The sequence below is a fragment of the Pleurodeles waltl genome, chromosome 8 (assembly GCF_031143425.1).
Source record: "Pleurodeles waltl isolate 20211129_DDA chromosome 8, aPleWal1.hap1.20221129, whole genome shotgun sequence".
In the NCBI taxonomy this organism is placed as follows: Eukaryota; Metazoa; Chordata; class Amphibia; order Caudata; family Salamandridae; genus Pleurodeles; species Pleurodeles waltl.
Genome location: NC_090447.1, coordinates 59,881,775 through 59,903,881, shown reverse-complemented (window position 1 = coordinate 59,903,881; position 22,107 = coordinate 59,881,775). Strand labels below are relative to the sequence as shown.

The following is a 22,107-nucleotide window of genomic DNA, read 5'->3' as shown; positions in this document are numbered from 1 at the left end:
CTGGAGTGGTTGTGTGATTTCACATGTACCAAAGAAATTTGAATTTAAAGTTAAGGTGGTCACTGTATTTACTACATCATGTAGCAGTTAGTGAATATATGCATTCTATGGGGCTTTATCATGAGAATCACTATCACATCACAAGCTTTACAGTTGAGGTTAGTAGAATGCTTTAGTCCCTGAGTTAATTTTGATTATTTAATCTACAGAATGTTCATTCTAGAACACTTGTTTTGAGTTCATTGTTTTGCAGGTGATTAGTTTGGATACCTTGGAAATTTCTCGCCCATTTTGATAACCCTGATTAAATATATAATGTTCTTAAATAATACGCCACAACTATTTAATTATAAAGCGCCCTATTTAGAGTTTGTCAGACAGGGTACTTGGTCACAAACATTGTGGCGTATCCAGTCTGCTTAGCCCTTGACCTGCCGTTATCATTCAGAAAAGTATATGTCTTTTTTTCCGTACACAGAGCCCCCATTAGCTCCATTGATGGAAAACTTAATTTGAATATATGACAGAGTAAGGGCCATGTGGAGAAGGACATTACACCACCGACCATATGTACGGAATATGGTGTAAAGCAGTGGTTCCCAACCTATTGACTTTTGTGGACCCCTACTTTATCATTTTGGGGACCTGGGGACCCACACTGAATCATTATTGGAATCTGGGGACCATTGAGTCATTTTAGAAAACCGGGACTCAGGCATAAGCATTGCTGATGAATTGAACTGCAAAACAATGCACACAAAATATAGAAAGAAGTCTTCCCTCAAACACATAAACAAATAACATATTTTAACAAATGTGTAAACAAATAATTTAAAAAATACAAATTTTAATTTTAATAGGAAGGTTGGAGCTTTCATAACTTCAACTGAAGTCACACATAGACCATAGTATATTCCGATTATTGCACTTGCACTGCTCCCAGGAATCAATCTGAGGATACTAATTTAATTTTTAGCCTCCAATTTCAAATTCCGTGACAATGATGGCATGTTTTAAAATGTTCAAGTGTACATTTAGCTACTTTATATACACTTTATTAATCTGTTAGTTAATTTCCTAAGGAGTCACTGACCCCCTGAGGAGGCTTTACAGACCCCTGGGGTCCACAGACCACAAGGTGGGAACCACTGATGTAAAGTATTTTTTGTAGGTCATCTCTAGGAAACCCCTGATTGTAAGGTACTCAAAAATAAAATATTAGTTTTTTGTTTGTTTAAACAAACTCACAATTTATAGTTTGTATCAGAAAAACAACTTTTGAAAAGATTGATGGATTGTCAAAACCGACAAAGGCCATCCACTAAATCTTTTTGTTACATTAAAAGGACCTGCATGACATTGGTTTCTTTCAATGTAAAAAGAAGACCAACGGGCCATTTGTCATCTCTAAAGTTTGCAGATGGTAGTCTATCAGGATGACAAGGGTAATATCTTCAGCTACTCTGATGGATGGAGTTTTTTAAATACTAAATTAGGCTGATAGGCATGGTAGCAACTAAAGCCAAGTGTTGTTTTAGTTTAGAACACCAGCTTTTCTTGCTAAAATGCGGCTGTAAAAAATGGAGGAAAAGAGGATGCAAACTTCTTTTTCATATCTTTGTAGGATAAAATGTATGGAGGCATAAATATGAAGTGCCCCAGATATAAAAAAAATTGGTGAGGAAATGCCTTGGCACTTAATGGGTTCAGCAGACTTGTTTTGTACTGTGTGAGTTTTGAATGATGCAACTAAATCTTAACCTGTTTACATTCTTCCATGTCACTTGTTGCAGGGCAGATAATTTGGCTTATTATAACTTTGATAGCCTCACTGTTTATTTAGTAATTATTTTTTAATATAAAAATACTCAATATTTGTCTATTGAAATTCAATATATAGCCCTTACTTATATTTTCAATTTTATTTGATATTCACTTATAGTACATATTCCTGTCTCATGTTTGAAAAACACATTTACGAATGCAAATTACATCTGCCTAAAAAAGAAACTGCCTACACTGGAAAGTTTTAAATGCATTCAAAGAGTATTTTTACAATTGTTCACCGAATAATAAGGAACATGGTTGACTTTCTAAATTACTTTGTGACTAGTTATTCTATGCTTTAAGATCACTCAAAGCTTCTCCACTCCCTTGCACATTCTACTTCATTTCTGTAAAACTAGATGATGTATGCGGAGGTTGAGTTGTAAGGGATGAGATAATAATAACTGTTTTATTGTATAAGGGAAGGGTAATAATTATTTCATAGATGGAAATTCCATCAACCTATGCAGGCATCTTTTTTTTTTCTTCTTGTCCAATAACAATAATGATGAAGGAAATTACAGAAAGTGGTTCTTATAGAAGGTAAAGGAAGAATCCATGTCAAAGCATAATGTGGCAGCAATTATAGAATGTTTGTGTAGCTGTATAGGTGAGGGGGGTCGAACTTGACAAAGTGTTGCATCACTTAGGGCGCCATTCACAAACGTACACTATGAGCGAGATTTATGAAAAGTGGTGCATCATGTCATGATGATCCACTTTTCTTGCGCCCCATTGCGCCCCCCCAACACCACCATGTGTGCGTCATATTTATAATACGGCGCACCATGACATTAGTTAGGGAACTATCGTCAAAAATGTTGATGCTAGTTTAGCACTTTGCAGGATTAGCACCAAAAAGTTTGATGCTCATCCTGCAAATTGAAAGGAGGCCCATTGAAAACAATGAGAGCTTCATTTTAGCACCTGCCACTGGCAAGCATTAAAAATGACAGTAAAAGCTGTGCGGTGGAATCGTATAGATTCCAATGCACCATTTTTCTGGACCTCCTAACGCTGGAACGCACCTCTTGCATAGATTATGCCTGGCGCAGGTATAATGTGGCACAAGGGTTTACAAAGTGGAGCAATATGTGCATCCTGACACTTTTAAATATTGAGCGGCATTTGTACCAACCTAACTCCACATTAGCGTAAAAACAAATGACGCTCATGTGGTGCAAGATGGTGCAGAGGGCTTTTAAAAATGCCCCTTAGACTTTTGTCTAAGTTTACTACTTTTGGGTATTCACAAAGTTAAAGCTGCAAGCAGTAGGTTTACAGAAACAGAGTCTACGGATCCTTTTTGAAATCCCAGAAGTAGGGAACTTAGACCAAAGTCTAAGTTTAACTTTGTGAATTGGGCCCTTAATGTCTAATAACAATGTTGATTAAAATACATGTTGATCTTTCCAAATGAATAGCATTAACTCTAGTAAAGCTAATACTAGAGCTAGGACATGCTGATTACAGAACGGTCACGTATCACTGAAAGCAGAGGTCATTTTACATTTTGCTGCAGCAAAGTTTTGCAAAGTTCACAGTTTTGAAAACTGATGAATTTTTAAACACTTCCCAAATTATGTTAGTCATAGACAATGGAACGTTTTTTTAGTCCATTGCACAATAATAATGACCACGTTTTTAGTACGCCTGGAATGAGCTCAAAATAATCAGTTTTACCAATCCCTCATGAAGAAAAGTCATCATTGTTGAACTGTTACTGACGACCAAAGCTTCTCAGAATGTTTCACAGCAGTATTATTTATGTTTACTATTTAAAAATTGCAAATGAATCAGTTACTTTTGGCCCTCAATATTTTGCTCACAATATTATGGCAGGTCAATAATTTGAAGACAATGTTTTACAATGAATACATTTGCGAAATTAACCAACTTCCATTATTAGACATGACACACATAGTTGGATTGAAATTTGTTGGGATCAACACCAGTTTTGCTATTGCAACCAATGGTCTGTTGGATGAATGATTGTTTACTCTAGGAAACTTGAAAGTGTAGGAAGCCATGATTTAATGTTAATGCAATTCACTTCCATTTTTAAACATTAATTATGTCATACTTTGCATCTGGCAAATGCAAGGAATGTTACTTGTAATATACCTAGTTTTTGGCTAACTGTTAAAAAATCAATTGACACCGACCCTTGTATTTCAGTGTTGGAAATGTAAAAGATGACTCCACTATGCTTTTAAGTTAATAGAAACCAAACTCAACTATTTATTGAAGATTTACACTTGATACTCATAAAACACACCTTCCCCTCAGGATCTTGCAAAGTTCCTTATTGCCAAGTTGATGTATTTTTCCTTCTACGTAGGCCCCCTGTTGCACTTCCTACAATCTGGTTCTTGCAATGCTGTCTCCTTTTAAGCTACTTCAGAGGTTTGTCTCTCTATGTCCCTGCAGTGTCCATCCCTTCACATTCCTCAAACTCCCTTACCTTGATCCAGCAGCAGTCCCTTCCTGCTGCTTCCACTCCTGGCCCCTCCAGGACCACCAAACAACATCATGCATGATCTAGAAGCACTCTGCTTCTAAAGTTCCAGCAGCCTGCTCTCCCTTCGGGCTCCAATAGCAATCCATCCAGCCAAATATTGGAAGATTGTTCTCAATTTGAGCTCCTCCATAACCTGTGGCACCAGCATCTCTTTCAGCTTGGGTATGAAAACCAGTTCATTGCCCAGTCAGGCCAATCTGAAGGACAAGCTGCTCCTCCACAACAAAATAACTTGACATGACATGGCATAACAGAACAATATCGACCTTCAACATGATCCAACATGTTGTGTCTTCCTGCACATTTGTAGGTGAGATGGGAATAGTTTTGCTTTCTCATTTGAATTAGAAAAACAAAATACCCATTGAAGACACTAGCACTGATGCAGTGTGTGCCTGATTACACTTCAGTTTTGAATCTAATATTAAAGTATTGCATGGTGAAGATGGGTCTGCTAAAACTAGTTGACTATTAAACACTGTTCTTTTGTTCTGAACTATGGGGAATATGTCAAACATATTAGATAAAAGCATGATTCACAATGTTTTTTCTGTACTGGTCTATTTTCAAATTAGGTATTTTCAAATCCCATGCTAACACCTTTATCTGAGGGAGAATATTTTCAAAAGATTGTTTTCTTCTGTAAACTACAGCTCTGAGAATGAGAGGTGTGAATCTTTCCTCTAAGACAGTCACTGACCCAATCTTAATCAAGATATTGATTTTTGCCTTTCACAAATGACGGGCTGCCTACTAAAACCTTGGTCAGACAACATGCATTTATAGTTGTGCAGAGCTCTATGAGGAAGCTTGAATATATGCTTAGTGATATTGTTTGCCCTATTATTATTGAGAAGGAAACTCAGGTGGAGAGAATGATGTGGAGATACCAAGGGGCATATTTACTATAAAGTGGCGCAAAGCTGCACCAAAAATGGCAGTGCTGCGCTGCTTCACTTTCATTTTCTATGTACCAGAAACAAAGAAACAAAGTAAAAGAATCTGTTTGGAGCCCTAATTTCTTTATTTTCGCCTGCAGCTGGGGTGGCTGGTAGAGTAATGGCATTCAAAAAGCAGCTTTCATCACACCTTATCCTCTTGATTCCCTTCAGGCAATGTCAGATGTTCTCAATACCACCCTTAAAATGGTGCGTAAACTAATTCTATGATTTTGTGGTGCAGTCTGTGGTGCGGTTCTATTTGTCACATAAAACATTTGTGGCCAGGTGAAAAAATGCATTTTCTGTTTGCAAACCTTGTCATTTGGTAAATCCCAGGGTTTGCAACAAGAAAATGTGTTTTTAAGATGTAATAAACTTATTTAGCAATTCAGTAACTTGTAAATGGTTACTGAATCTCAAAATGAGTTTAGGAAACTGTAAGGAATCCCAGTTTGAAAGAGACGTGTTTAGGGTGTCCCATCATAAAAGGGAATGGGTACCAAAGGGTAAATATGTTATGGAAGTAGCTCATGGTCCATGGGACCACTGCTTACTCTCAAAAAGGGATCTTGAAAGCTTTTTATTTAAATACAGTCAATTTTCCTTTAAGGAAAACCGGATGCATTAAAACATTGCTTTTGTTAAAAGAAGTCACAGACATGGCGGTCTGCTGAGCCTAACAGGTCATCATGCTGTGATGGCAGCAAATCATAGTGGGTTGCAGTTTGCAACTTACCTCATTGTTGGTCATGACGTAGTTTGAAATGTAACCCACTGCAAATCTGTTTTCCATTAGTATGGTTGGTTCTCAGAATACCACAGAATTCACCAACTAGGGCAAAAAATGTCTCTTTGCTCCCATGTTTTTTAGACTGATGGTACTGATTTTCTGACACTGTGCACTGGCAATCTACTAACCTGGCCCCAGTGCATGTGCTCTGACCCCCTAATTGTCACATTAACCTTTAACTATAAGCCCCTAGTATACGGTACAAAATGCACCCAGTGCCTGTATGTTAAATGTCTGTTAAATGTCTCCAGTGGAATGAAACACATATTGTGCCACCACTAAAGTGGCAATGAAAAAACATGAATGCAGATCCCATTTCAGTAACCTGGCTGTGCAGGTTCCAGCTGCAAAGTTGACCATACAAAACAATCTCCTTTGAAAGGCCTAAACCCTCCTTTTAAATATTACTACATCACCCCTAAGTTGGCTTTATTGCCCAATATGGCAGGGTGCAGGAGATGTGGATGATCTCCTGTTAAGCTAGTGACTGCAAGAAGCTCACTTTCCTGAAGAATCCCTGAGACCAGTTTCAACTGCTACTGCCTTCGACTAGGGGTGGGCATAAATCATGTGACTCAGTTTATCTTAATCACAAAGCAGGGCCTAACTAGAGGGAATGGTGTAAAGAAGAGGGTGTGGCGTAACCATCTGAGCTGCCTTCTTTGGAGCTGGAAGAACCAGGTTCAAGTCTCAGCGTCGGCACAACATCCTGTTTTCTGGGCAAATCACTTAATCTCCCCATGCCTACGATTCAGCGCCTTGTGACCCTCATGGGTGATTTGCTGTGCTTTACAAATACTGGATTTATTTTATTTATTTATAACAGTTCCACAAAAATACACAAAATTACACAAGAGGAGAATATGAATAGTGAGCAGGAGCTGTTGCTAGCACTCACTAAATGTGCACTTGGGATAGGATTTTCCCCCAACTTACATACCTATATTTTTCAAAATGATTAGAAACCAACAGGATGCCTTGGGACATGTACATGTTTGCATACATTAACAATTGGTTACAGTACAGTGTTTCTTTCAGGGGGAAATTTGTTTGGAACCCACCTCCATAATTGTTTTCTGTCATGCACTCTGGATAAAACAAGAATGTCAACAACTATTCTGCTATAACCATAAGAATACTGGGTATACTTTTTCTCAAGAAATGTAGATGAAAATGTGTAGTATAGTAAAGCCTCTTAACATGTGCAGGTGCATTCAACATGCAGTCCTAGAAAAAACAGGACATTATGATGGTTATTTAGACCCTTGCTGGTCGTCCATATCATTGATGTTTGGAAAGAGACCCTCATCTCTGCCTGCCTGATATAGAACTTAGTGGATGGGTTACTCTCTCACATCAATGATGGATATCCCGTCCTCTGAAATCTAAATCCTATAGAATACAATGGGATTTATATTTTGGCAAATGGGATATCCATCATCGTTGAGATTCAGTAACTTGTGAGCCCGGTTCTAAATCAGCCTAACTGTCCTTTTTAGAATTTCTGATAGGTATTGTGTATCTGCAAGTACTATAATTAATTCAGCATGAGAACTTTCATCAAAATTGAATGACAAATAGACTGCAACCTGTTGTCCCCTCTATATTTGTTTTCTATTTTCTAAGGAAACCTCCAAAGTGGGAGTTTATTTCTGAAATAGAAAATGATGACTCTACTATACATGGAGGTTTCTCCCCCTAAGCAGTTTCACAGGTGATCTTTCCTGAGCAAGGCCACCTTGCCAAATGGACCAGGGCTGGGAAAACCTGCATCGGTAGGTCTTCCCTACACAGTATGGATCCCCCAAAGCATGAAATATGATGGTCCTGTGAGGTCTATTCAGCATTAATGATCTTACACCAACTGAGATGGCAGGGGACCCATAAGAGGAAAATCAGCTAAATGTGGTGGTGGAATCATGACTTTTGTGCAGCATGGGTTCTGTTATTTATTGCATGGCTGCCACTCTGGGCAAATGCGCCCCATAGTCACAAATACATATGGATGGTATAAACCTGTGCAGTTACCAGCGTAGGAAATTTTTGTAGGTGAATTTCAGACTACAATCAAGCATCTGATCTTCAATAGATTTTACAGAGTTACCCAGTGGCATTACCAGCATAATTGTGGGCATAATTGACCATGCCCACTCCGCAGTTCCTATTCAAACTTGAACACAGAAATAAATAAATACATATTTGTATATCATCAATGGAGACAGAGACATGATCCAACTATCTGTTTGTCACTATTTGCAATCAAGTGACATTAAAATAGATAAGACAGATTAGCAATTGTTGGAATTTTTCCCTTATGCAGGATCATCCCCAATCTTTTTGCCTCCTATTTTTTCTGACCTGTTGCTGTTGGCTTTTGAGCTTTGAGTACTTTACCACTGCTACCCAGTGCTAACGTGCATATGCTCTCTATGCAAATTGTATTGTTGATTGGTTTATCCATGACTGGCATACTTGATTTACAAGTAAGTCCCTAGTACAGTGCATTAGAGATGCCCAGGGCCTGTAAATCAAATGCTGCTAGAGGGCCTGCAGCACTGGTTGTGCCACTCACAATAGTAGCTCTGTAGACATGGCTGAGACCTGCCACTGCAGTGTCTGTGTGTGCAGTTTTAAACTGCCAATTCGACTTGGCAAGTCTATTCACTTGCCAGGCATAAACCTTCCCTTTTCCTACATGTAAGACAACCCTAGGGTAGGCCCTAAGTAGCTCCATGGGCAGGGTTCAGCGTATGGTTAAGGTAGAACATATACTAATGTGGTTTATATGTCCTAACAATGAAATACTGCCAAATTTGTTTTTCACTGTTGCAAGGCCAATCCGTCTCATAGGTTAACAGCGGGCTGCCTTTAAATATGATTAAAGTGTAGATTCCCTTTGGGAGCGGATAGACATCTGGAGTTTGGGGTCTCTGAGCTCACAATTTAAAAATGCATCTTTTAGTATAGTTGATTTTAAGATTGTTTGAAAATGCCACTTTTAGAAAGTGGGCATTTTCTTCCTTAAACCATTCTGTGACTCTGCCTGTTTGTGGATTCCCTGTCTAGGTACGTTTGACAGTTGGGCTGTTTGCACCTCTCTCTAGACAGTGACACAAAGGGAGCTGGGGTGTAGCCTGCATATCCTGCTGAGCCATCTGTACTAGGAGGGAGGGGAGGAGTGGTCACTCACACCTGAAAGGGTTGTGCCTGCCCTCACACAATGCAGTCTCCAACCCCCTGGTGTGTGTCTGTGGCCTGGCCTGGGCAAGGCAGGATTTCACAAACAAGAGAGACTTTTCTTTGAAGTAAGCCTACTTCAAAGGGTAAAATGGTTATAAGAAGGGCACCCAAAACCACAGACTTTAGATCACTTCTGGAAACCAAGAGGTACCTCTGCCTGGAGAAGAGCTGAAGAGCTTAGGAAGAAGAGCTGCCTGCCTGTGACTGTGCTTTGTGGAGCTATCCTGCAGTTGCTGCTTCTACAAGTGCAAGAGGACAAAGACTGGACTTTGTGTGCCTTCCTACTTGTGAAGAATTCTCCAAGGTCTTGAAATAGAGCTTGCCTCCTGTTGTTGAAGTCTCAGGGACAGCAAATACTTCTCTTTGCCAGCACCTGAGCCTCTTCTGAGACTCCTACCATGCCAAGTGGTGCCCATCCAGTACTTGGGACCCAGAAAGGAGCAGCTGGCAGAACATGAGTAAGAAATCCATGCACAGACCGCCGTGCATGGAAAAGATCGATGCAACTCCAAGACGCGGCTGAAAAATTGACACGCCGCCTGATTCGTGACCGAAATCTACACTCGTCTGCGGGTTGGCTGGAAGATCTACTCACGCGGCTGGAGAAACGACGCACAGCATCGCTGATGGAGGCTGGTGAGATCGCAACCCGCGCTGCATGGTTTTTGGATCATCGTGCGGCAGGATTCACGACACAAGGCCTGCCCGGACCCAAAAGTGCTTTTCAGATCGACGCATCGCTCTCCTGCGGAGAGAATAAATGACGCACCATCTTGCTCGTGACTGATAAAGACGCATCGCAAGCCCTTTTTGATGCACACTCACCCTTACAGGGTTATTTTTGATGCACCGAGGTACATTTCCACGCTAACAGCATTACCATTGTGTTTAAAATTTCATGGAGACTCTTTTTAGTTTTTAATTGATAACTTGACATGTGTATTGTCAATTTTTGTACTTTTGTCTTGTTTTGTTTAGATAAATATTCTCTATTTTTCTAAACCTTTGTTCTGTCATTTTGTAGTGTTTTCATTCAGTTACTGTGTGTGTTGGTACAAATACTTTGCACCTAGCACTCTGAAGTTAAGCCTGCCTGCTCGTGCCAAGCTACCAAGGGGGTGAACGGGGGTTAGCTGAGGGTGATTCTCTTTTACCCTGACTAGAGTGAGGGTCCTTGCCTAGACTGGGGGTAACCTGACTGCCAACCAAAGACCCCATTTCTAACATTGGTGGCAGAGGTGGGATTGGACTTCTATTTGTACTTGATGTACAGTGATTAAGTGTACACTACTGTTTTGAGTTCAGACCACCACGTGACCACATACTTCTTGTCTTGGGATTTTTGCTATTTTTCTTGGGACTTAATTTTGTTCTACTTCCATGTTTTGGCTGATCCCTTGATTGACTTTTCTTTGAACTTCATTAGGAACTTGTTTCTGCCTTTGGAACTTTGCACTTGTTTGCCATCATGTCTCAATCTAAAGATGCACCAGCTGGAGCTGTGTTTGAATTAGGGAAAATGAAAAGGTACTCAGTTGCTCAATTGAGACAGTTCTGTAAAGATCTTGCCTGTCCCGTTAAGAGATCCACCAGAAAGGGGGAGCTGCAAAAGGCACTGAGGGCCTGGGTGACAGCCAAGGAGGCTGGGGGGCACACAGAAGAGGAGGATGTGGATGAGGAAGTGCAGGTGGTACACAATGGTGTAGTGGAGGGACCCGTTACACCTGGGGGGAGGGTCTTCAAGATGGATAGCAGTATGTCCTCTGAGGGTCTGACTCCTGAAGCATTACAGAACAGACAGGCAGATAGGGAGTACCAATTGGAGCTGAAGAATCTCAAGCTCAAGATAGAACAGAGAAGGGTAATCTTAGAGAAGAAAAAGATAATCTTGGCTTAAGAGCTAAGATTGAGGAAGCTGGAAGCCATGAGAGCTGAGTCCAGCTGGAATGGTATCAGAAACAATTCTATATTCAGTGCTGCTGAAAAAGTACACATGCCTAGAGATGTGGTATCCTACTTCAAGGAGGGAGTTAACACACACCATCAGGTTCAGGGGTATGAGGTAGCTCCAGTGATGCACAGGGTCTATGAGGTCGATTGGGGAACTGGCATGGGGAGTCATATCCCTAGTGATAGGAGTTACACTCTACTGACTCTAGGTGAGAGTGACAGGGAGAAAGGTTCCCCCCAGGTAGACGTCCTGGTTATGGAGTGTGAAGACATCCCAGAAGAGTGTGGGTTGAGTATCAGGGACAGTCAGGTACTGTCTCACCAGTCTCAGGAGGGTAATTCTGGGAACTTTTTCAAGGCTGAGTCACTGGATGGTTGAGTGAAGGATAGTGTGGTTAATTCATGTGAGGGGCTGAGGGATGTAATTGCTGGAGAGCATATGTCTAGTCCAACACCAGGTGGAGTGTGAGTTCTCTGACCCCAGGGAACTTACACTGGAGGCAGACCTCTGGGTGAGTACCAGAGAATCTGAAGAGGCATTTGGGGGGCGTCTGAAGGGAGTGGTCTAGGTATTTCCCAACCATATGAGGGAGGTTAGGATTGGAGTGTCCCAGGTAGGTCCCAGTGTAGTGGGATGGGTGAGGGACCCCATGTCCAGTCTCAGAGGAGAGGGAATGGGGATAGGCTGAGGCCCAGGGTGCCCAAGATCCAGTCCCAGGTCCTGGAGGGTTCGATGAGGGATCACCAGGAGGGTAGCCTAGCCTGTACTGTAGGGCCATCTGCTGAGAGAGACCCCACAGTGTCAGGAGAACTTGGGGTGGGCGGCTATAGTCAGTGTCCCACCAATTCTGGTGTTGGCAGTACCACTCCTAGTGAGGGGGTGCAAAATTCCTGACAGAGGGTTGAAATGGGGTTGAAGACCCCAGTGGAGAACGTGGGGGGTTAGGGGTCAGCACTGAGAGTAGAGCCCCCAAGGAATGACCTTGGTGAGACCATTTCTGGGTTGGGGGGAATCCAGACTCTCCCAGATGGGCGGGGTTCAGGGGACCAGCGCCAGCCAGACTTTTGTGTGGCCCTTGGGGACAGTGTGTTCCTTGTGGGGGCTGAGTGTACCCCCCAGGAAGTCCTGGTGTGCCAGGCAATGGTTCAACCACAGGGTGGTGACTCTGGGTTGGTGACCATGTTCAGAGGGTAAACTCTGACCTGGTGGGGGGTAGGTGTGCCCCCCAGGAAGTCCTGGGTTTGCCAGGCAGTAGTCCAGTCTGAGGGTACAGAACCTGAACTGGAACACCAGCTGCAGGGGGTGAATGCTGATCTGAAGAGGGAGGTGGTTTGACAATCAACCCCCGGTGTGATTTCTATGGGTACTCTTCCTGAGGGGGGGTGCAGAGCCTTGGGTTGAAAGGCCAGGTTCAGTGTGTCCCTGCTGAACTGGAGAGAGGGGCTACTGCTAGCAGTGCCCCTATCATGTTGTCTTATGGGGGGTCCACTTCTAGTTGGGTCGTGTAGGACCACAGAAGGGAGGGCAGGGGGATGGAAGCCTCACCCCTGGCCCAACCTGAAGGTACAGACCCCAGGTTGGAGGACCAGTTGCAGGTTAACATCCCTGCACTGGAGGGAGAATTGTGCAGGACTGCTTCTACAAGCACCCTGACAATCTTGGACTCTGGGGGTGCCGCTCCTGGAGGGTCCGCCACAAAGTCTCCTCTAGGTGCCCCAGGGGTCGGGAGCCTTGTAACTATCAGCAGGGACATTACAAAATATGTTTTTTAAGGTGGGTGAGGGAAAGACTGACAATTTTGTTTTCCCCATTGTAGCCCCATGTCTCCATAGGCTAATAGGAATGCCTTATTAAAGTATAATTATTGATAAGAGTGAGCTAAAAATGACAGTTAGAATAAATCTAACAACTTGACACAGATTTATTATAACTATCACAGAAAAGAAGCTATAGAACTTGCTTTTCTGATGAGTCAAAAGACAGCCTTCCAGCAGCCCTTGTCTGATCAGCCAGCCTCTTCCAAGCTGTCTTACTGAGGTACAAAGTGGCCTGAGCTTAGCCAAAAAAGGCGTCAGCTATAGAGCAAAAGGCGGAATGGGGGTGAAGAAGCCAAACTGGTCTTTAAGGAGGGAATTACAGTTAGGACAGGACATAGCCTAACTAACACATCCTGCCACCCCAGCCAGACAGCAGTCCCAGTAATTAGATTAGCAGAGAGGCTGGAAGGGAGGTGTTAGGGAATCTTGATCATACAAATGGAATGCTTAGCCAGATCTTAACCTCCTGGAGAGAGTTTCTCCATTTTGGACTTTAAAGGAATAGTGCTTTCTGGGACAAGACTATGCCACACGTTGGAGGATGTTGCCGTAACTGAGGGTGGCATTCTGCACCCCATTTCTCAGGGGTACCCCCTATGCTTGTCACCCAGGATCAATTGATAATTATGACAAAGCTGCCCAGCACCTCAGATTCATGCCTGAATCTATGAGGAGAAGAAGGATTGCCCTGCTAGAACCTTGGCAGGCACCCCTAAGGATTGCACTCTGAATGACTGTACCTTATGTACACTGTGGAACTACAGCCCTAAGGACTTTTCCTTACTTCAAGAAGATAAGGAGTGGACTCCCTGAAAGCATCAAGTTAACAGAGCTCCCCCTCCACCATCTCCGCCAAGAAAAAGCCAGCTGGACAGCGTCCAGTGGACTTTTAAAGAATTGGCAGGTGCAGTCCCAACATCCCATCGACCATCTCAGAGATTCTAAAACCTTGGATTTATGTTGTAGACACCTTAAAACACAAAGAGGAACTTCTGAAAGAAGTTCCAGAAGTTTGGAGAACAATGGAGAATTTTTGGTAAAGAGCTCCTTAAGGTGACAGACCAGTCGACAAGAGTCAGGCTGTTTAACTGCAACCGGGCTTGAGATCCAGGTTTGCCCGCTGAAGGTCTGGAGTTTTTCACCATTGACGAGACTTCCAGGGGTTGACCAAGGCATCACACTGTGTGAAGCTGCTGTTTTCAACTCAAAACTTGGTCTAATTAGGCGAGAAGAAAACCTCCAAAAAGTGACTAAGTCAGAAGGTAAAAACTTTACTTGGCCATACCGCTTAGTGTATTTGACACGCTCCATCAAGGTTGGCTGAAACTTTGACTTTGTCCCGGTGAAGCACAACCAGTTCTCCCAAGGTAGAGCTTTTGGCTTTTAACCCCTTCACCGCCAGGCCTTTTCCCCCTCAGGTGCCAGGCCTTTTTTTGGCTATTTGGGGCAGTTCACGCTTACACCCTCATAACTTTTTGTCCACGTAAGCTTCCCATGCCAAATTTGCGTCCCTTTTTTCCAACATCCTATGGATTATAGAGGTACCAAGAGTTTGTGGGTTCCCCTGGAGGAGACCAAGAAATTAGCAATATGGGAAAAAGGGCTGCAGAAGAAGGCTTGTGGTTTTTTCCCCTGAAAATGGCATCAACAAAGGGTTTGTGGTGCTAAAATCACCATCTTCCCAGCTTTCAGGATCAGGCAGACTTAAATCAAAAAACTAAATTTTTCAACACAATTATGGCATATTACTTGGACATACCCCATTTTTACTATTGTTTTTGCTTTTAGCCTCCTTCCAGTTAGTGACAGAAATGGGTGTGAAACCAATACCGTATCTCAGACAGCTAAACATTTCTGAAAAGTAGACAAGTTTTTGAATTCATCAAGGGGTCATTTGTGTATATCCTACAAGGTTTTCCTACAGAAAATAACAGCTAAAATAAAACAATTTTTAGCTACAAAAAAGCTGTTTCTCTCCAAGTTTTATTCTGTAACTTTTTCTTGCCATGTTAGATTTCCAATAGTAATATACCATTACATCTGCTGGACTCTTCAGGTTGCGGGGATATATAGGTCTTATAGGTTCATCAAGTCACCTAGGTACCCAGAGCCAATAAATGAGCTGCACCTTGCAATGGATTTTAATCCTATACCAGGTATAAAGCAATTAATTTGCTGAAATATAAATAGTAAAAAATAGGTATCAAGGAAACCTTTGTATTTCCAAAATGGGCACAAGATAAGGGGTTGAAAAGCAGTGATTATTTGCACATCTCTGAATTCCAGGGTCCCCATAATAGCATGTGAATTACAGGGCATTTCTCAAATAGATGTCTTTTTTACGCACTGTCTTACATTTGGAAGGAAATAATGTATAGAAAGACAATGGACAATAACACTTGTTCTTTTATTCTGTGTTCCTCCAAGTATCCTGATAAAAATGGTGCCTCACTTGTGTGGGGAGGCCTAATGCCCGCCACAGGAAACGCAACATGGACACATTACATTTTTACAGTGAAATCTGAAGTTTTTTTTGCAAAGTGCCGAGCTGTGGATTTTGGCCTCTAGCTCAGCCGGCACCTAAGGAAACCTACCAAACCTGTGCATTTTTTGAAAACTAGACACCTAGGGAAATCCAGGATTGGGTGACTTGTGGGGCTCTCACCAGGTTCTGTTACCCAGAATCCTTTGCAAACCTCAAAATTTGCCAAAAAAACACCTTTTCCTCACATTTCGGTGCTGCAGAGTTCTGGAACCTAAGAGAAGGCACATATTTCCTTCCAATCAGCATTTCGCTAAGTCTCCCGATGAAAATGGTACCTCACTTGTGTGGGTAGGTCTAGTGCCCGCTGCAGGAAATGCCCCAAAACACTATGTGGACACATTAAAATTATCAAATGCAGAACTACATGTTTTTGTGAGGGGGCACCTGCGTTTTTGTCCTGGGCTCAGCCGCCATGTAGGGAAACCTACCACCCGAGGGAGGCCAAAAAGGTGTGACTTGCGTGGATCTCCCAGTGTTTTCTTGCCCAGAATACTCAGCAAACCTCAAATTTAGCAAAAAAATCTCATTTTCCCCACATTTCTGTGTGGGATCACCGCACTGGCACAAATTTCCTACCACCCAACGTTCCCCTCAGTCTCACGTGAAAAATGATACCTCACTTGTGTAGGTGGACAAGTGCCTCTGACAGGGAAGAGACAAAAACATGTAAAAAATGAGGGGGAACCAAAGCAGACTCAAAAGGGCAGTTTGAAAAAAAACCATTTTTATGCTGACAAGTGGGGCAGATTTTTTATCACTATAGATGCGACAATGCCGGGTGGTAGAAATTTTGTGGATTCTTGTAGATTCCGGAAGGTTCCATTACAAAAATGTGGGGAAAATGTGTGATTTCAAGCAAAGTTGGAGGTTTGCAGGGCATTGTGGGTAAAAAAATGGTGTGGGTGCATGTGAAGCCCACCACCCTGGAGTTACCCAGATGTTTAGTTTTCAGATGTGTCTAGGTCTTGTAGATTGTTCTACATGGAAGCATCCCAAAGTCCAAAAAGTGCAGCCCTCACCATTCCAAGTGGGACAATTTTGAGAGTTAGACAAGCTCTCATGGCCCAAATGTAAAATCAAAACCCAAAACAATCAAATGTCTTCTTGCTTGCCATGGGATAAGATGTTTTAGTGTGTGGGGGTGAGCTAAAAGACTGTTACTCCCTTCAGTTGGGGTTGGGGCGTAACTATGCTCATACTGGTTGGTAGCCACCACCCGACTATTTTTTATTTTTATTAACTTCCCTTGCATCTAGGAGGCTTTTTGCCCCCCTGGGGAGTGGATCAGGGGCAATTGCCCCATCTGCCCACCGGTGGGCAGAACAACTTTGACCCCGTTTATATGGGGTGGGGGTATGGCCATATACCACTCTCTTTTTTTGAAAAAAATCCTCCTTGGTCTCTGGTGGTTTTTTGACCTTACAAAAATAGTCCAATCTGCCCCAAAGGGGGGCAGAAATGGCCATCAGTAATGTGCCCCCATGAGGAGTGACCCTTGCCCAAGGGGCTGGCCCCCAAACAAAATACACACACACCAATCCCTAGTGCCTAAGTGTTTTCTGCCCCCCCCCGGGGGCAGATGGGCCTAATAGAAATAGGCAGATCAATGGCCTAAAATAAATTTTCCCCCACTCCCGGGAGCGACCCTTGCCTAAGGGGTCACTCCCCATCTGTAAACAAATGTAAAAAATAAAAATCCCTGATGCCTAGTGGTTTCTGCCCCCCTTGGGGGCAGATCGGCCTAAAGAAAATAGGCCAATCTGCCGTTAAGGGGGGCAGAAATGGCCTAAAACTAATTTGCCCCTCCTCCAAGGGGAGCGACCCTTGCCTTAAGGGTCGCTCCCCTTGCGTGAAATTGGCACAAAAAAAATTCCCTGGTGCTTGGTTGTTTCTGCCCCCCTTGAGGGCAGATTGTCCTATGAAAAAAGGCCCCCTGGGGGGCAGAAATGGCCTAAAATAAAATTGCCCCCCAGGGGAGCAACCCTTGCTTAAGGGGTTGTTCACATCTGTAAAAAATAAAAAATAAAAAAAATCCCTGGTGCATAGTGGTTTCTGCCCCCCCTTCTGCTGATGTCATCAGATGCCACGGTGGGTTTTGGGGGTGGGGTTGGAAGGGGAAGCAATTCCCCTTCCATCCCTGCCAAGGGAAGGGGTGGTGCTTGGCCATTGAGCAGTGCAACCGAGTACGTAACCATTAAGTACTGGGCACCGGAGAGGTTAAAATTCATGTCTCTGATTCCCTACATTGGATTTTTTTCATTAGGTGTCATTTTAATCATTAAAAAAATCCTATTTTTATGAATTGGTGTTTGATTTTTATTATGTGTTGTGCCTTACTTTTTTAATGTATTGGTGTTTTTAAAGGCTTTCGAAACCTGTCTTAAAAGTTAAGCCTGCTTGCTTGCTTGCTGCCAGGCAGGTTGAGCAAGGGAATAATTTAACCTTTTATTGGGATTGTGGCCTTGTTTTCAGTGGTGGTTACATACCTACACCTACTAATATACCACAATTTAACACCAACCCTGCTGTTGAACTCTACATCCACACATGCGCCCAGGAGTAGGCCAGCCAGCTAGCCTACCAAGGGCAAGTTTGTCTGTCTACTGTTCAAAGGCACAGAGCCATAACTGGCTCCCACTATCTTCAGCCCACACCTGGACCCAGTCTGAGTGAATCTTTAACCCCTTAGAGATCTCCATGCACTCCTGGTCCCTGAGTTGTGAGGCTAAAGGTGCCCAGACGGCCATTTTCTAAAACTGGGGAATTGTGCCAAAAGGTGCTCTGAGAATTAGGAGGAGAGGGGGCTCAACCTATTTGCCTGTCTACCTGTGCAGTATCATCAGTTGGATTGACTTCTCTCTGAAGCAGCAAATTAATTTCAGTGGTCATTCGCCAAACGGGTGTCTGACCTCATGGAACTGTATTTGGCTATAGCCCTCTGCTTCGTCCAGCTGAATATTTTAGAATTCCATTTTTTGTGACTAAGCCTGAAGGTGAAAATCTTTAGTGCAGCTTCGCTCCATGGCCATTCGATATGGGCGCTCCATCCTCAGACACCCTGCAGCCTTGCCTCGCTGAATTTATACCTTCTCAGACATTTTATTTTCACAATTTGTCGAAGTCCATAGATAAGCACAGACTGGGCTCAATCAATTCTTGTATCCAAACCCTAGCTCCATCACGGTCAGCCTTAACCTTTGATTTTGACTCCGTCTAGATGTCAGAGATTAGCACTTTGGTCTTTAAGGCACTAGTTTTCAAGTAAAACTTTCAAAATTAATAACTCTGTCTCTACTGACTGAATTGTTGTCATTTTGGTGTCATATAATTTATTACAATTTGCTCTATTTTTCTAAATTAGTTTGGGATATTTCTTGAATTGTGTTTTCACTTCAATACTGCTTGTGTTCTGCATACATACTTTACACATTCATTGCCTCTAAGATAAGCCTGACTGCTTTTTGTGTCAAGCTACCCAGGATTAAGCACAGTTTAATTTAGTGACTTTTTGCAAGATACTGTGGCTGTTGCTTGACCAGGGCTCATACCCCAGACACACAACAACCCCATTTGTCACACTCACATTGTCTGATAGCAGTCTAAAACCAATATGAAAACTGTAGAACTTGGCTAGAGCCCTGAAACTATTCTTGAAAGAACAGTTTACTTGAACCCCATGGCTGTATAGTATTCAAAGAATACTATGAGACTAAAGAACTACTCTTTCTAACAAGACAATCTCTGGGATGGACAGTGACTTATTGTGTGTCTTGATTGGTTTTTTGAGTTATAAATCTGTGCCTTTACACTGCCTCCCTGAGATGCCTTTGATTGCTTACTATCCTGAAAGTTAAGTGTGGAAAGGCCTTACTTTGCCCAGTTTCCACAGCCACACTAGGATATACCCCAGGACACTTGAGATAAACATCTCCAAAATCTAAGGCTCCAGAACCCTCCAAAATCCTCTGCCTGTCCTGTGTCCTCTCCCACCCTCAGTAGTGTCTGACAATGTCATATACAAGTGCTGTCGAAATAGTGCACTGAAAATGTGAGGTTTCTTTCAACTTACCCCTTGCAAATAACATGCCTATGAAGTGCAGAGACTCCAAATGCTATGCTTCCCAGAATGGCTAACAAGAAGGGTTGATATTTTGATGTTTTTACATAAAACCTTAAGGCCTGTGAGGATTTTCCAGTAGAACAGTTCAACAAACATGAAAAAGCCAGGGGATACACATTAAAGGAAAGATTAGGATACATATAAAAATGAGATGTTGGTAAATTAGTTCATGGTATCAATAGTGCAAAGTACCTTCATTGGTGCCAGGACATAATCTAATGTGTCAGGGAAGTGTTTCAAGACACATTTTAAATTAAGACATCTGAAAGACAAGACAACATCCGCAAAATGAATGAGAGTGGATACACAGTTTCATATTCCTGGAGTAGAGGTAGAGAGACCATTTGAGCACATATTTATGTATTTGAAGAGAAGGATGCTGAGTCATGAACGGAAGGTTTTTTTGATATTTGGATTTTGAACTTAAGGTTGGAATTTGCACAGTGAAGAGTTGTAATTTGTATCAGTGTATGCTGTCTTACCCAGTGTGATGTTAAAATTCAGGAACAGGAATTCAATTTAAAATGGGTACGTTTAAGGGAGTTAGAGGACATCCTCCATCTGAAGGAACCCTATGCATGTTGCTTTTTTTGGCTAGTTGTATTTCATTTGTTTTTAAACAATGCATTGGTGAATGGTAGATCCTGCAAACTCAATAAGGACTTCGCTTAGTTCCACTTCCATTTGTAAAGAGAGTTGACAGCTAATATATCCTTAGGTAGTCTTTGGGGGAGATATGTAAGGCGTTGAGAGGCAGCCAGCTGAGTGACAATTGAGAAGATTGATTCAATCAATAACTTTGCAATGGACACCAAATCAAGGAGGACTATGTAGAAAAAGTATCAAAAGCAGTGAATGCATCATCATCAAGGTGATACCTGGTGCATAGTCCTGACTTCTTGTTACAGAAAGAGAATATGAATCCATATGTTTAAACAGCTACCTAATTGCATGCATTTCAGTGAGTTGTTCAAAGCTATAGATGCCAACAATGGTGTGATAGCTGTTGAAATCAGGAATGTCATACAAATGTAAAGCTGTTTTCATGTGAGAGAAAAGACTGCAGAATTCAGTTGGAGTGTTAAAAAATTGAGGGTGGCATTGTGGGACTGATGAGAGGTTACTGGTACAGAGGCAATGCTATTCCACAAAGGAGAGGACACACTTCTCAAATGATGACACTATTTAGTGAAACAGTTTAAGCACACTCTGCCTAATTTTCTTTGTACTCACACTATAAATGACTGGGTTTAACATTGATGGCAATATGATATAAAGGTTAGCCACAAAAATGTGAACATTGCGAGGTATATGCTTGCCAAACCTATGTGCAAAAAAGGAGAAAAAAGCGGGAACATAAAACAGTATTATTACACATACATGTGAGGTACAGGTGCTAAAGGACTTCTGGCGGGCTTGATGGGAGTTCATACTCAGGACAGTTCTTAAAATGTGAACATATGATGCAATGATAAATACAACATCCAAACCCATTGATGATAGAGCTGCAGTCAAACCATAGATGATATTCACTGTGACATCTGCGCAAGCTAACCTGGCTATGCCCATGTGCTCACAGTATGTGTGAGGGACCTCAATGTTTTGGCAGTATGGAAGTCTGTGGAGAAGATAGGTAAAGGGTGTTACGACACAAAAACTTCGAACAAGTCCTAATGCTGCAATATTCCTAATGATAATGTTTGTAAACTTCACTGCATATCTCAGTGGATCACATATTGCAACATAGCGGTCATACGCCATGGCCAACAAGATGGCTGACTCTAAGCAATATATGAAATGAATGAAGAACATCTGGGTGAGGCAACCGTGGAAGGAAATACTTTTGGAATTAAACCAGAATATACCTAAAGTTTTAGGCAAAGCGACGGAAGGCAGGATCAGGTCAGTGACTGACAGCATTGAGAGAAAAATGTACATAGGTTCATGGAGGCTGCTGACAGTTACAATTAAAAACAGAACACCAAAGTTTCCTATCAGAGCCACTATGTACATGAAGCAGAATGGGATAGCAATCCAATTGTAGGAGTCTTCCATTCCAGGAATTCCCAGCAAGAGGAATGTTGATGGGTGTCTGCTGCTATTTAAAGTTGACATTATCAGCTGTGAAGAGGTTTCAGAAATCCCCCAGTTCCTATTAAAAAAACAGACAACATTTGAATGGTTTTCAGTTTAAATAATTATTTTAATTTTGCACATTGTAAAATGACCCTGAACAGCACCACGAACAATAACAAATAAGAACATATACATAACCTTTCTCCTATTGTGCATTTTCCCATTGGTGGCTGCAGCAAATGTCAAGAGGGGGTGGGGGCAACGACGGGGATGGGGGAA

General features: G+C 42.2%; 1 protein-coding gene across 1 annotated transcript; it reads right to left on the bottom strand.

The window, feature by feature from the left end:
- Positions 1 to 20,937: 20,937 nt before the first annotated feature.
- Positions 20,938 to 21,867, bottom strand: LOC138249045 (olfactory receptor 52D1-like). The gene has a single exon (XM_069203099.1). The coding sequence runs from the start codon at positions 21,865 to 21,867 to the stop codon at positions 20,938 to 20,940; it is 930 nt and encodes a 309-aa protein (XP_069059200.1).
- Between the last annotated feature and the right edge of the window lie 240 nt (positions 21,868 to 22,107).